A 16317-nucleotide genomic window follows, 5' to 3' on the forward strand; every position below is an offset into this window, starting at 1 on the left:
GACAGGCAGAAAAACATCACCAGCCCCTTTATATTCTTAACTGACACAAATATATTTATGGGGTACCGCACACACACACACACACACACACACACACACACACACACACACACACACACAGAGGAAAAGGACCTCACCAGTTCAAGCTTCATGATGCGGACACAGTCCCTGAGGATGTTGGTGGGGGCGCCCAGCAGCTTGGTGAAGGCATTCAGCGTGTTGTACTTGAATGGTGGGCCGGCCACCTTGAGAGAGGAGGACGAAGAAATGGAAGGAGAAGAAAAAGGAAGAGAGGGGGAGGATAAAGGAAGGGAAAGGGAGATAAAAATGATAAAAAGGGTGAGTCATTTAAATAAAATGTTATTGGTCACATAAACGTGATTAGCAGATGTTATTGCGGGTGTAGCGAAATGCTTGTGCTTCTAGCACCGACAGTGCAGTAATATCTAACGTTAAACTTTTCAGGCAAAGACTAATAGTACACAACACACGTATTTATTCCTGCACTTAATGAAGATAAAGAGAGACCTCCAACCAATTAACAGGTTCAGCTTTCCCACAGACTTTACCAGCTTCAGATTCAAAATGACCTGCTATGGAGGTCAGTTCACCCAGCACTTCTCTTTATCAGAAATCTTGGCTTTAGTTCCACGTTTTCAGTCCGAGACATACAGTGCATGTATTTAGACCCCTCAACCTTTCTCTCATTTGACTCAAAGCCAGTGTCATGTCATTAGTAAACATTGAAACAAGTAATGATTCTACCAGGATTATGTTGGAGAGGTTTCCATTACAGAACAACAATTGAGTCACAAAGCAAAAGGTCTGAATACTTACGTAAATAAGGTATCTGTTTTTATAAATTTCCACCAAAAACAAAACATTATGGGGTATTGTGTGTAGTAGATGGATGAAATAAATAACATCGCATACATTTTAGAATAAAGCTGTAACGTAAAAGAATGTGGATAAAGTCAAGGAGTCTGAATATTTCTGAATGCACTGTATGTATGTACAGTTGAAGTCGGAAGTTTACATACACTTAGGTTGGAGTCATTAAAACTCGTTTTTCAACCACTCCACAAATTTCTTGTTAACAAACTACAGTCTTGGCAAGTCGGTTAGGACATCTACTTTGTGCATGACACAAGTAATTTTTCTAACAATTGTTTACAGACAGATTATTTCACTTATAATTCACTGTATCACAATTCCAGTTGGACAGAAGATTACATGCACTAAGTTGACTGTGCCTTTAAAAAACATGGACAATTCCAGAAAATGATGTCATGGCTTTAGAAGCTTCTGATAGGCTAATTGACATAATTTGAGTCAATTGGAGGTGTACCTGTGGATGTATTTCAAGGCCTACCTTCAAACTCAGTGCCTCTTTGCTTTACATTATGGGAAAATCAGAAGAAATCAGCCAAGACCTCAGAAAAGTTTTTGTAGACCTCCACAAGTCTGGTTCATGCTTGGGAGCAATTTCCAAACGCCTGAAGGTACCACGTTCATCTGTACAAACAATAGTACGCAAGTATAAACACTATGGGACCATGCAGCCATCGTATCGCTCAGGAAGGAGACGTGTTCTGTCTGCTAGAGATAAACATAATTTGGTGCGAGAAGTGCAAAAGTATCTATATCACATGTACATGCACACACATGTACTACACCCTTCATGGGAAAAAGAACAGACACTGGAGAGAGGAACTCTGCCTAGAAGGCCAGCATCCCGGAGTCGCCTCGTCACTGTTGACGCTGAGACTGGTGTTTTGCGGGTACTATTTAATGAAGCTGCCAGTTGACGACTTGTGAGGCGTCTGTTTCTGAAACTAGACACTCTAAATGTAGATGTCCTCTTGCTCAGTTGTACACTGGGGCCTCCCACTCCTCTTCTATTCTGGTTACAGCCAGTTTGCTTAGTGTTGTACGAGATCTTCAGTTTCTTGGCAATTCCTCGAATGGAATGGGTTAACCAAGTTATGCAGACAACACCATTCTGTATACTTCTGGCCCTTCTTCGGAACCAATGTTAACTAACCTCCAAAACAAGCTTCAATGCCATACAACTCTCCTTCCGTGGCCTCCAACTGCTCTTAAACGCAAGTAAAACTAAATGTATGCTCTTCAACTGATCGCTGCCCGCACCTGCCCGCCTTTCCAGTATCACTACTCAGGACGGTTCTGACTTATAAAATGTGGACAACTACATACCTATGTGTTTGGTTAGACTGTAAACTCTCCTTCCAGACTCATATTAAACATCTCCAATCCAAAATTAAATCTAGAATCGGCTTCCTATTTTGCAACAAAGCATCCTTCACACATGCAGCCAAACATACCCTCGTAAAACTAACCATCCTACCGATCCTTGACTTCAGCGATGTCATTTACAAAATAGCCTCCAACTCTCTACTCAGCAAATTGGATGCAGTCTATCACAGTGCCATCTGTTTTGTCACCAAAGCCCCATATACTACCCATCACTGCGACCTATGCGCTCTCGTTGGCTGGCCCTCGCTTCACATTCATCGCCAAACCCACTGGCTCCAGGCCATCTATAAGTCTTTGCTAGGTAAAGCCCTGCCTTATCATAGCTCACTGGTCACCATAGCAGCACCCACCCATAGCACGCGCTCCAGCAGGTATATTTCACTAGTCATCCCCAAAGCCAATTCATCGTTTGGCCGCCTTTCTTTCCAGTTCTATGCTGCCAATGACTGGAATTAATTGCAAAAATCACTGAAGCTGGACACTCATATCTCCCACACTAACTTTAAGCATCAGCTATCAAGGCAGCTTACTGCCATGTGTAAATAGCCCATCCAACTACCTCATCCTCATATTGCTATATATATATATATTTTTTTTTAAATGCTCCTTTGCACCCCAGTATCGCTACTTGCACATTCATCTTCTGCACATCTATCACTCCAGTGTAAATTTGCTGAATTGTAATTATTTCGCCACTACAGCCTATTTACTGTTATTATTTATTGCCTTACCTACTTCATTTGCACACACTGTATATAGACTTTTCTATTGTGTTATTGACTGTACGTTTGTTTATTCCATGTGTAACTCTGTGTTGTTTTTTGTGTCACACTGCTTTGCTTTATCTTGGCCAGGTCGCAGTTGTAAATGAGAACTTGTTCTTAACTGGCTTACATGGTTAAATAAAAGGTGAAGTAAAAAAATGTTTTTTAAATTCACGCAGTCTCCTCTGAACAGTTGATGTTGAAATGTCTGTTACTTGAACTCGGTGAAGCATTTATTTGGGCTGCAATCTGAGGTGCAGTTAACTCTAATGAACAAATCCTCTGCAACAGAGGTAACTCTGGGTCTTCCTTGCTGGTGTCTTCATGAGACCCAGTTTCATCATAGTGCTTGATGGTTTTTGTGACGGCACTTGAAAAAACGTTAAAAGTTCTTGAAATGTTCCGGATTGACTGACCATGTCTTAACCTCTCTGAGCATGGAACCCGGTAGCGGACTGAAATTCCACAACATACGGTGATCGCTACATAAATAGTCATATTAAACATTCATGAAAATACAAGTACCTCACCTGTATCGAAAGCCTAGAATCTTGCTAATCCAACTGCGTTGTCAGATTTAAAAAAGGATTTACTGCGAAAGAATACGATGCGATTATCTGAGGATAGAGTCCCATAAAAAACAATTATTTCAACCAGCACAGGCGTAACAAAATCCCAAACTGCATTAAAATAAATTGTTTACCTTTGACGATCTTCATCTGTTTGCAATCCCAATGCTCATTGTGACACAATTAATGATCTTTTGTTTGATAAAATCTGTTTTTATAGCCTAACACGAAACATTTTGTGAACCGCTTGTGTCGTGAATTCCGTCTCATTCCATTTTCGACGACACATTCCAGGTAAATAACCCCCACAGTGACTTTTCCAATCATGTTTGGTTTCATTGCAATCAACTGGTTTGTTTGTAACACAACCAAACCTGATGGGCCATTTCGCGGGACGTATTGACTGAAAGAAACAGATTTGAAGACAACAAGTAATGACATCACTGTGCATGACCACTGTTTCGTTGATTGACTGTATTTTAACCCAATGACCACTGATCGTCTTGAAATCTAGCTGGGTAGATAGCCAATGAGCTGAGGTAAACGGCAATATGCAATGGTTGTGTGTTGGAAGACCAACCCATGTCGTAAACTCCGGTGTAAAGAGAGTCATTCGCTATTGAAGTTTTATTCCGGAAGGAGCTACGCATTTTACGCACAGCGTTGTTTTGGTAAACGCGTAGATTCAGCTGTTTATAAATATCAAATCAGTATGGCAACTAAGTCAGGGAAAGCTAAATCTAAGTCTAGATATACAGATGTACACACAATTTTAGAAGAAATTGATCAGAAAAGTGAGACAGATATTGTTTTAGGACGATTCATTCTGAAATGTCATAATATAATATAAAAGAGACAGTAGATCTAGCAGGTCTACTGTCTAATATATATATATATCTGTTTATTACACCTCAGCAACACAATATTGTGTAGAGCTTTGGCAAAGTGGGTGATGTTATAACCTTCCTGTTTGCCCCTATCCGGGGGTCTCATCGGGATGGGGCCACAGTGTCTCCTGACCCCTAATGTCTCAGCCTCCAGTATTTATGCTGCAGTAGTTTGTGTCGGGGGGCTAAGGTCAGTTTGTTATATCTGGAGTACTTCTTCTGTCTTATCCGGTGTCCTGTGTGAATTTAAGTATGCTCTCTCTAATTCTCTCTTTCGGAGGACCTGAGCCCTAGGACCATGGCGTCAGGACTACCTGCCATGATGACTCCTTGCTGTCCCCAGTCCACCTGGCCTTGCTGCTGTTCCAGTTTCAACTGTTCTGCCTGCGGCTATGGAATCCTAAACTGTTCATATTTACTCTTGAAGTGCTGTCCTGTTGCATCCTCTACAACTACTGTGATTATTATTATTTGACCCTGCTGGTCATTTATGAACATTTGGACATCTCGGCCATGTTCTGTTATAATCTCCACCCGGCACAGCCAGAAGAGGACTGGCCACCCCTCATAGCCTGGTTCCTCTCTAGGTTTCTTCCTGGGTTTTGGCCTTTCTAGGGAGTTTTTCCTAGCCACCGTGCTTCTACACCTGCATTGCTTGCTGTTTGGGGTTTTAGGCTGGGGCTATACAAATAGATTTGATTTGATAGAGGACTGAGGGTCTTCCAAATATTAAAAGTGTGTAAATAGTTACCCATGTTATTTTGTAAATGTATATATTTTTTTCTCAATTTTTTGGGGGGGGGTGTGTTAGAATACATTTTGGCATTTTGTATATAGTTATTTGTTTCAAAATGTATACCTTCCCCAATTTGTCCACTTGGGTACATTTGGGCTACTTGTGTGGGACACCTGGGTGACTTCATGATAAATGTCATGTAGCACACTCATTTTGGAAGTTATCATTCTGAAACTTTGCACAAGTACTGTTGCCCTCCCCATCATCCTATCTGAATGTTTGTTTTATCTTGTTCATTTTAAAGATGATGATACAACAATAAAAATAAAATACAATGAAAAACAACATAAGTTTTATCTAAACCAGATCTATTGTGTTATATTCTCCTACATTCAATTCACATTTACACAAACTTGTGCGCAAAGCTGTCATAAAGGCAAAGGGTGGCTCCGTTGAAGAATCTCAAATATATTTTGATTTGTTTAACCCTTTTTGGGTTACTACATGATTCCATACATGTCATTTCATAGTTTTGATGTCTTCACTACTATTCTAAAATGTAGAAAATAGTTCAAATCAAGAAAAACCCTTGAATGAGTAGGTTTGTCCAAGCTTTTGACTGGTACTGTAATTACAGCCATTTTGTTTCTTACTTTCTCTGACTGAAAATATATATTTTACTGAAAAAAACGAATTTGTTTAGGAAAAACATTCCCTATTCCCTCAACCCTTGCTCTCTTTACTTGAAATATATATGTATGTATCGCATACACGTGACCAATAGGTCCTGACATATAACCTATCATCACATCAATGAATTGGTTATAACAAACTCCCAACACGTGAAAAAGAATAAGGGAATGTTTACTGGTTGCTCAGGAGGGAAAGGGGAAGTCAGATGTGTGGAAGACATTTGATTTAGTTGTGGAAACTAATGGAGATCCAGAAAAAGGAGGGTATAGGAGCAAGCGCTGTATGCCAAACAGGTGCTGTTATATTAATAATTATTATTTCTGACCATTTGGAACGGTGGAAAAAAACAAAATAAATTGAAGTATTATCTAACGCAAAAATTATAATATATAAATCCTTTATTACAGCAAAGGCTAGAAACAGTTGCATGCATCGTGAATTGCGGCTTATTTATTGTTTAGGCTAATTAGCCAAAGCTCCCTTTGTTATTTCATTTAAAAAATGCTTGATTGCATTTCAAAGCATGAATGACTCACTTGTATGCTGTGTGATGACATGAACAAATGAATGATTGATATACTGAAATATAGGCCTAAGTAAGTTACGGTACCAAGACTAAACAGGACGTGCTCTTAGGCCTACAGCTCAATGGTGGTTATACAAGGCTACTACGATAACAAACCTAATATTTATAATGACATTACTTATTATAATGATGATCATAATAATAATTGTAATAATAACAACAAGAAGGAGATCAAGAAAAAGGAGGGTAGAGGAGTGAGAGTTGCATGTATATTATGTGTGACAATTTCTGCCAGTTTGAAAAAGTGTAAACAACACAAAATAAATTATAAGTAATACTAGTCTGTTCGAATGAAAACAAATGTAAAGCCTTTTACAGCGTAGCAAAGAATAAAAACAGCCACATTTGTGAAATTGCTTTATCCGACATTTTGCTGTTGCGTGAGGCTTGGTGCTCCCGGAATCAGTGGGCTTAATAGCAAACTAAACAAACACTCAAACTAGCAACAGAAGCACGATCTGTCTTTTTTCTGTAGATATCCACACACACACACACACACACACACACACACACACATACATACATACATACATACATACATACATACATACATACATACATACATACATACATACAGTGGGGCAAAAAAGTATTTAGTCAGCCACCAATTGTGCAAGTTCTCCCACTTAAAAAGATGAGGCCTGTAATTTTCATCATAGGTACACTTCAACTATGACAGACAAAATGAGAAAAAAATATCCAGAAAATCACATTGTAGGATTTTTAATGAATTAATTTGCAAATTATGGTGGAAAATAAGTATTTGGTAACAAAAGTTTCTCAATACTTTGTTATATACCCTTTGTTGGCAATGACAGAGGGCAAACGTTTTCTGTAAGTCTTCACAAGGTTTTCACACACTGTTGCTGGTATTTTGGCCAATTCCTCCATGCAGATCTCCTCTGCATGGAGCTGTTGCTGGGCAACACAGACTTTCAACTCCCTCCAAAGATTTTCTATGGGGTTGAGATCTGTAGACTGGTTAGGCCACTCCAGGACCTTGAAATGCTTCTTACGAAGCCACTCCTTCGTTGCCCGGGCGTTGTGTTTGGGATCATTGTCATGCTGAAAGACCCAGCCACGTTTCATCTTCAATGCCCTTGCTGATGGAAGGAGGTTTTCACTCAAAATCTCACGATACATGGCCCCATTCATTCTTTCCTTTACACGGATCAGTCGTCCTGGTCCCTTTCCACCCCCATGCTTCACAGTAGGTATGGTGTTCTTTGGATGCAACTCAGCATTCTTTGTCTTCCAAACACAACGAGTTGAGTTTTTACCAAAAAGTTATATTTTGGTTTCATCTGACCATATGACATTCTCCCAATCTTCTTCTGGATCATACAAATGCTCTCTAGCAAACTTCAGACGGGCCTGGACATGTACTGGCTTAAGCAGGGGGACACGTCGGGCACTGCAGGATTTGAGTCCCTGGCGGCGTAGTGTGTTACTGATGGTAGGCTGTGTTACTTTGGTCCCAGCTCTCTGCAGGTCATTCACTAGGTCCCCCCGTGTGGTTCTGGGATTTTTGCTCACCGTTCTTGTGATCATTTTGACCCCACGGGGTGAGATCTTGCGTGGAGCCCCAGATCGAGGGAGATTATCAGTGGTCTTGTATGTCTTCCATTTCCTAGTAATTGTTCCCACAGTTGATTTCTTCAAACCAAGCTGCTTACCTATTGCAGTTTGGAGTGTGACTGTTTAAGGTTGTGGACAGGTGTCTTTTATACTGATAACAAGTTCAAACAGGTGCCATTAATACAGGTAACGAGTGGAGGACAGAGGAGCCTCTTAAAGAAGAAGTTACAGGTCTGTGAGAGCCAGAAATCTTGCTTGTTTGTAGGTGACCAAATACTTATTTTCCACCATAATTTGCAAATAAATTCATTAAAAATCCTACAATGTGATTTTCTGGATTTTTTTTCTCATTTTGTCTGTCATAGTTGATGTGTACCTATGATGAAAATTACAGGCCTCTCTTTTTAAGTGGGAGAACTTGCAGAGTTGGTGGCTGACTAAATACTTTTTTGCCCCACTGTGTGTGTGTGTGTATGTATATATATATATATAAAAAACATATGGATGATTTATAAAGCCAGGCACATTTAACTGTTAGGCTATGATTATAGACCTAATTAAGTTGGCGTTTCCTCTCTCCTCAACTTTCTTAGACAATTAAGGCAAGGGTCGTTTCCTCGTCTCCTCACTCCGCTGTTGCCTCCTCCGCATTGTTCTCAATACCAATGTACTGGTTAACTTCGTTATTATGCACATAAATAGCCACATTTAGGGAAAGATGCCAATTCAATGGCGCACTGAAGATTACGTTTCAGATCCTCGGACAGCGACCGTTAACGCGGTAGAAAATGCATTTTTTAAATAAAATGATATATTTATTAGTGTTGCACCATTATTCTTACATAATATACCCATTTACAATTTCAGTAGCACGTCTTAGAGTGTGCCTCCACAATTGATTAGTCCACTGAGACGGGTGCAAATCGGACCGGTGTCTTGTGCACCATGAACAAAAAATAGATTTGAGACTGCTCGACTAAAGAAATCTCACGTCAACCAAAATTCTATCGACCAGTTGACTAAATGGGGTCAGCACTAGTGGAAATTTTTAAGGCCTTCCTCTGACACCATCTGGTATAAAGATCCTGGATGGCAGGGAGCTTGGTCTCAGTGATGTACTGGGCCGTATGCACTATCCTCTGTAGCGCCTTCCGGTCGGATGCCAAGCAGTTGCCACACCAAGCGGTCATGCAGCCAATCAAGATGCTTTCAGTGGTGCAGTTGTAGAGGCCCATGCCAAATCTTTTCAGCCTCCTGAGGGGGAAGAGGTGTAGTCGTGCCCTCTTCACAACTTGATGAACAATGATAGGTCTTTAGTGATGTGGACACTAAAGAACTTGAAGTGCTCGACCTGCTCCACTACAGCCCCGTCGATGTAAATGGAGGCGTGTTCGCCCCTCCGTTTCCTGTAGTCCACGATCAACTCTTTTGTCTTGCTGACGTTGAGGGAGAGGTTCTTGTCCAGGCACCACACTGCCAGGTCTCTGATCTCCCTGTAGGTCGTCTCATCGTCATCGGTGATCAGGCCTACCACCGCAGTGTTGTCGGCAAACTTAATGATGGTGTTAGAGTCGTGCACGCCCACACATTCGTGGGTGAACATGGAGTATAGTCATTTTAGACAGGTTACCTTGGCGTTCCAGGGTACAGGGACTATGGTGGTTTACTTGAAACATGTAGGTATAACAGACTGGGTCAGGGAGAGGTTTACCTGCTTAAAGGTCTTACTCACGTCGCCTATGGAGCGCGTAATCACAGTTGTCTGGAAAAGCTGGTGCTATCGCATGGTTCAGTTTTGCTTGCCTCGAAGCGAGCATAGAAGGCATTTCATTCGTCTGGTAGGTTCACTTCACTGGGAAGCTTGTGGCTGGGTTTCTCTTTGTAATCCGTGATAGTTTGCAAGCCCTGCCACATCCTACAAGTGTCAGAGCTGCTGTTGTAGGATTTGATCTTAGTCTGTATTGACGCTTTTCCTGTTTGATGGTTCGTCAGAGGGCATAGCGGGATTTCTTATAAGGGTCCGGATTAGTGTCCCGCTCCTTGAAAGCGGCAGCTCTAGCCTTCAGTTAGGTGTGGATGTTGCCTGTAATCCATGGCTTCTGGTTGGGATATGTACATACGGTTACTGTAGGGACGACGTTATCGATGCACTTATTAATGAAGCCGGTGACTGATGTGGTAAACTCCTCAAAGACATTGGATGAGTCCCGGAACATATTCCAGTTATTGCTAACGAAACAAGTCCTGTAGTTTAGCATCCGCTTCATGGGACCACTTCCGTATTGAGCATGTCACTGGTACGTCCTGTTTGAGTTTTTGCTTGTAAACAGGAATCAGAAGGATAGAGTTGGTGGTCAGATTTTCCAAATGGAGGGCAAGGAAAGCTTTGTATGCATCTCTGTGTGTGGAGTAAAGGTGATTTAGGGTTTATTTGCCTCTTGTTGCACAGGTGACATGCTGGTAAAAATTCGCTAAGACAGATTTCAGTTTTCCTGCATTAAAATCACCGGCCGCTAGAAGGGCCGCCTCAAGATGAGTATTTTCTTGTTTGCTTATGGCCCTATACAGATCGTTGGGTGTGGTCTTAGTGCCAGCATCGGTTTGTGGTGGTAAATAGACCGTTACAAAAAAAATATAGACGAAAACTTGGTCAATAGTATGGTCTACAACTTATCGAGACTTCCTTAATATTAGAGATCGCCAACCAGCTGTTAACAAAAGAGACACACACCTCCCCCCTTGAGCTTACTGCCGTTTTGTCCTGCCGATACATAGAAAAAACAGCTCAATGTGAATTATCATGTCCTCGTTCAGCCAAGTTTCAGGGAAACATAGGATATTTCAGGTCCCGTTGATAAGATAGTCTTGAATGGCGCTTGTCCATTTCGTTCTCCAGTGATTGTACCTTCGCCAATAGAACAGAGGGGGTTTATTTACTCTCCGCCGTAGTTTCATCAGGGTGCCCAGCACGTCGGCCTCTATATCGCCGTCTCTTTCTCTTCAGAGTGTCGGGGATAAGGGCCTTGTCCGGGGTTAGCAGTATGTTGTGTTCCGCCGACTCGTTGAAGTAGAAATCTTAATGCAAATGGAGCTTAGTTATCGCTGTTCTGATGTCCAGAAGCTCTTTTCAGTCATAGACAATGATGTCCGAAACATTATGCGCCAAAAAAGTTAAGATAAGCAACAAAAAAAAGCAGCGTTTACTGTGAATGTGATCTCCACAAACGCGGGAACATTGCCTTTAAAAGCTGCATTGTCGACAACCCACACAGAAACAGATTGAATCCCGGCATAACTGTGTCTTAAAGAGGCAGAAAATGCTCCTTGCTTTTCTCTGATGTAGATAGTTTTCATAGCATCAGTGAGAGGAGTCTACTACTTCAGATTCACTGCCATGGGTCATCTTACTCATATATATATAAAATGACCAGAGAATTATAAACAATGAGGAATACATTCACCACCACGGCTAGCTATTATGTCTAATGTATTGACTTTGGGACTGGAGGACGGAGATGTGGTCTACATGCGTCTCCCCTCAGGTAGGATGCTCTACGATACTTCTAGTGACCACGACACCTTCAGTGTATTTTTTATTTTAAGTCAGTTAAGAACAAATTCTTATTTTCAATGACTGCCTGTTCAGGGGCAGAATGACAGATTTGTACCTTGTCAGCTCGGGGGTTTGAACTTGCAACCTTCCGGTTACTAGTCCAACGCTCTAACCACTAGGCTACGCTGCCGCCCCAGTGGCTTCCTGCTCTTCCCAATGTGAAGAGAACACCACCAATACTGTAAAGAACTCAGCGTAATGAACTCAATGCTGTCAACAGGCCCAAACATTTCAAACCAATACATGTGTGGGCCTCCTTAAGAAACTACACTAGTCTTACCCGAGTCTCAAAGAACTTCTCCAGGACCTGTAGCTCCTCCTGTGACCAGGGACCGGTGTTCTCGGGGGTTACTTTGAGCTGCAGGGTCTGGTAGGTCTTTGGGTTGAGTGCCACGCGACACTTCAACACCTCCGTCTTGAACATGATCACACCCGGCTCGTTGGAGTTCACAATAGACAGCTGGAGAGAGGGAGGAGGGGAGGAGAGAGAGAGAAGGATTATTATAATAGAAGAAAAAAAAAAGAAAAGAAAAAAAAAAGTAAAAATAGAAAGATTGTAGAGCTAAAGTGGAACAAAGGACCATCATCTACATGGCATTTTCAAAAGATCACATTTTAATTGGGGAAGGAAACTAGCCTCTATCTACTAATGCTTGGGCTGAAGGTTCAAGAGATTGAATCCTGGGGAAAAGCAGTGGGGTTAAGGAACAGCCCAGCAGAGAGCTTCTACCAAGGAGTTAGACAGAGATGAAGTAATTAGAATAGGGCTGGGCGCTACGGCCTAAAAATCATATCTCAATGTTTTTAAACGATATATCTCAATTAAAAAATAAAAAAAGTTCTCTAAATAAGCATTATTGTACAATTAAATGTTAAAATACACTGCATTTCAAACAGTCAGCAATAATCTAATTAATTCAGGGCGTGTGAAGTTATACCTAATCTAAATATAAGCCTTCCACAACCATAAAACACACTAATAATGTCATTATTATCAAAATAATTTAACCTGATATTTTTTGCCACATGCGACTAACTGAGCATTCATTTTTTCAGAAACAATGTTAATGTATACTCTCGTTTTAGTAGTGTCTACTCTGCGCACATTTTGAGTAGTTGAGACATAAAAAGGGTATTGCTAGACAAGGTTAACTTCCCCTTACTACAGTAAAATAATGTCTCAATGTGTTTTGGTGTCAATATCACCGATTCTGTTGGACCAAACCTCAAATGCAAATAGCGAGTTGAAACCGTTGTCAGAACTCTGTTGGCGTGAGAGGCAGGGGGAGGGGCTTGGTGTGTGTGTGTAGAACATAGAAAAAGAGGCGAACTGAAATTTGCCCAAAAACAAGCCTATGCGTTTCTATGGGTTTATTTTGGACCTAAGCTTGTCGACCTGCCTTCACGCCTTTGGGACAACAACTCCCAGTGTTAGGGCGGAGACATCTTGTCATTTATACAGATCTCTGGTGTAAATGGGAAGGTGCAGACAGCACAGAGGAGCGAAGGAGACGAGACCAAAAATACAACATGAATACAAAACACTCATAACAACGAAAAATAACAAAACTTTGATTCTTGCGATTCAGGCATTTGGAATACCGCGCAAAAACATATATTCAAGTGAATTTGATATATCGCCCATCCCTAGAGCTGGCTAAATCAGGCTTCATTTGACAGTGACATGAAGAAATGGGATGAGAGAGAGATAGCTGAGGAGAGATGGGGTAGGAACAGATGTTTGAGGACAGTGGTAACACTCACGTTAGCCTCCAGCTGGATGAGATAGAGAGACATGGAGGGGTGAGATGGAGGGATTAAATGGAAAGAGGGAAAGAAGATGTGAGAAGGACAGAAATACTTGTTTTTTTAAGCCAGAGGTTTGAGTGGGTGAGTGAGAAAGGGAAAGACGAGAGAAAGACAGATGGACCAAACTCAGAGATGAGTGGACCACAGATCACCACTCACGTTGGGCTCCAGCTGGATGATCCTCTGCAGGTGGCGTCTCATGATAACCGAGCCCAGGAAGCGCTCCAGCGGAGAGCAGAGGTAACTTCCTGCCAGGCCCGGAACCAGGCAGGGGGTGGGCGAGGGCAGCAGCAGCACGTGCAAGGCATTGTGGGTGAGGATGGTGGGGATGGAGGCAGCCCAGGAGCGCTGAGGTAGCTTACGGGGCGGGGGCATACTGCTGGGCATGGACCCGGAACCTGGAGAGGGAGACACAAAAACAAGCCATTTTTTGAGACGTCTCTTTAAATGTTTTATACACATTCATGAAGATGTCTTAACATCTTCAACCTTTGGAAAACAGATCTGATTTCAGTGGATTGTCATTCAGGGAGCAGGGTTTCCGTTAGCCGGTAATAGCCAGCTTTTGCCCAGATTTTTGTTGCTGTTGAAAAGCTGATAAATGAAATTGGCGCCGGCCGGAGTCGGAAGTTGAATAACCGCTAAAAACTATTTTTCCAAGTCGGATAGTTTTTTCCCCCCAGTTCCCAGTTGACTTGAACGCACTGAAGTCGGTCATTTCCGTGTTGTTCATCAGCGTGTCAAACTTGTCAAACTTACTTTGCAATGAGCTGACGGCAGTAGGCTGTGCCTGCTTAATTGTTTAAAACCTGAACATTTTAAAACATATGAGGCATGTCTGATCTTGCTTCAAAGTAGCCTTAGAAATGTAGAACGAGAGGAGATCTAACACATATTTGAATCTCTGTCACCGTTTGTGTGACAGGCTCCCTTTTTACACTGTGGTTTCCTGCCAGTTGCATTATGGAACATTCACTTGTTGCCTACTGCCTTGTGCGCATTGCTGCGCTAATGTGAACAAATTACAGTTTTTTGGACCTGACGAAGATGCGTTTTCGGAACAAAACTTTGTCAATAAAGAGGCAAACTGGGAATTTAACAGTGTGAGGGCCTTCTTGTTCTTTACTAAGAAATAATAGGTTTATCAACATTTTAAGCTAAACGTTTGGATCTTTTGCATCACTCATGTAGCCTAGGCTTACTGGTTATATGAATTTGGGATCTATCTTCCCACAACTGTCCCAGAGTCTGTTTGGAATAAGTTCCCTCTTCCTCGACAAGCTGAGCAATAAAATAGCTAGCCTAAAATGTTCTACTATAGTGGATTGACAAAGGTTAGTGATTTTGCTGTTCGTTACTCGTCTTGTTGGTTGAGCAAAGGTAAATGTGGACACTTATTCTAACATGTTCAAAGTGCACATCAGAATTCAGTAAGAAGGACCGCTTCTCATTGCATCCTCAACTTGCATGTTCTGTTCATATGAATTACCATCTTGTAAATGTGCTGTCATTCTGAGAACTGTGGGTGGATGCCCTAATCAGGTTACGCACCCAATGCATATTGGTCCGCTAAATTTCCCAAATGTCCAGTAAATTAAATTGTTGTAGGTCAAATGTCCGGCGCCAATCCAGTCATGAGAGTCATGTATGGGGATGTTGAGAGTTTCTACGGTGTGTGTGTGTGTGGTACTCACTGGAGCCGGCGCGCGGAGAGTGTGAGGCGTCGGGGATGGGAGAGTGGAGTGAGGGGTTTCCAGGGGACATGCCGTGGATGCGAGCCCCAGGAGAGGGCCCTGAGACTTGGGGAGAGCCTGGCCACTGGCCCCTCTGGTTGGGAGATACCATAGCATACGGGGAGCTGGGGTCCAGAGCACCTGGGAAATATAGACAGATATTCTAAACCGTTGTCTTTTTCACTCACATCATCAATACAGTATCCACTGATATTATCAGTCATCATCCTCCTCAACATAATCACAGCAATAATAATCAATAATGGTCATGAACCTATTTGTTTACTCAGACAAACAGTCAGACATGAACCATGACGCACAAAAACACACATATACACAGACTGTCACGTTCTCAAACACTTCCAAGTACTCCCCAATAAACACTCTCCACTGTTAAACCACCACTGTGTGCCCACTGCCCAGTCAAGCTTGGGTTCAACTTCTCAATCACCTGAGAACAGACTAAACAGGTGTCAGAACTATCCAAGGGACTGGTGAGCAACAGCACAGGGACCAGTGCATTTCTCCTCTACCCCAGCCCAGTCCCCTCCTCTACACTAACCCAGTCCCCTCCTCTACACTAACCCAGTCCACACATCTACCCCAACCCAACCCCCTCCTCTACCCCAGTCCAACCCCCTCCTCTACCCCAGTCCAACCCCCGCCTCTACCCCAGTCCAACCCCCTCCTCTACCCCAGTCCAACCCCCTCCTCTACCCCAGTCCAACCCCCTCCTCTACCCCAGTCCAACCCCCTCCTCTACCCCAGTCCAACCCCCTCCTCTACCCCAGTCCAACCCCCTCCTCTACCCCAGTCCAACCCCCTCCTCTACCTCAGTCCAACCCCCTCCTCTACCCCAGTCCAACCCCCTCCTCTACCCCAGTCCAACCCCCTCCTCTACCCCAGTCCAACCCCCTCTTCTACCCCAGTCCAACCCCCTCTTCTACCCCAGTCCAACCCCCTCTTCTACCCCAGTCCAACCCCCTCTTCTACCCCCTCTTCTACCCCAGTCCAACCCCCTCCTCTACCCCAGTCCAACCCCCTCCTCTACCCCAGTCCAACCCCCTCCTCT

The 16317-nt window shown here is 42.7% G+C and overlaps 1 protein-coding gene across 1 annotated transcript in view; it reads right to left on the reverse strand.

The window, feature by feature from the left end:
* LOC110520577 (mediator of RNA polymerase II transcription subunit 14) overlaps nucleotides 1-16317 on the reverse strand; it is a 42897-nt gene that overhangs the window by 1557 nt on the left and 25023 nt on the right. Inside the window, exons 23-26 of the mRNA XM_021597964.3 lie at nucleotides 15207-15386; nucleotides 13672-13910; nucleotides 11984-12163; nucleotides 138-245 (exon numbers count right to left, since the gene is read on the reverse strand). Coding sequence (XP_021453639.1) covers nucleotides 138-245; nucleotides 11984-12163; nucleotides 13672-13910; nucleotides 15207-15386 — 707 coding nt within the window. The remainder of the gene's footprint in view (nucleotides 1-137; nucleotides 246-11983; nucleotides 12164-13671; nucleotides 13911-15206; nucleotides 15387-16317) is intronic.

Source organism: Oncorhynchus mykiss, chromosome 3, assembly GCF_057628025.1.
Source record: "Oncorhynchus mykiss isolate SJ-2025 chromosome 3, ASM5762802v1, whole genome shotgun sequence".
In the NCBI taxonomy this organism is placed as follows: domain Eukaryota; kingdom Metazoa; phylum Chordata; class Actinopteri; order Salmoniformes; family Salmonidae; genus Oncorhynchus; species Oncorhynchus mykiss.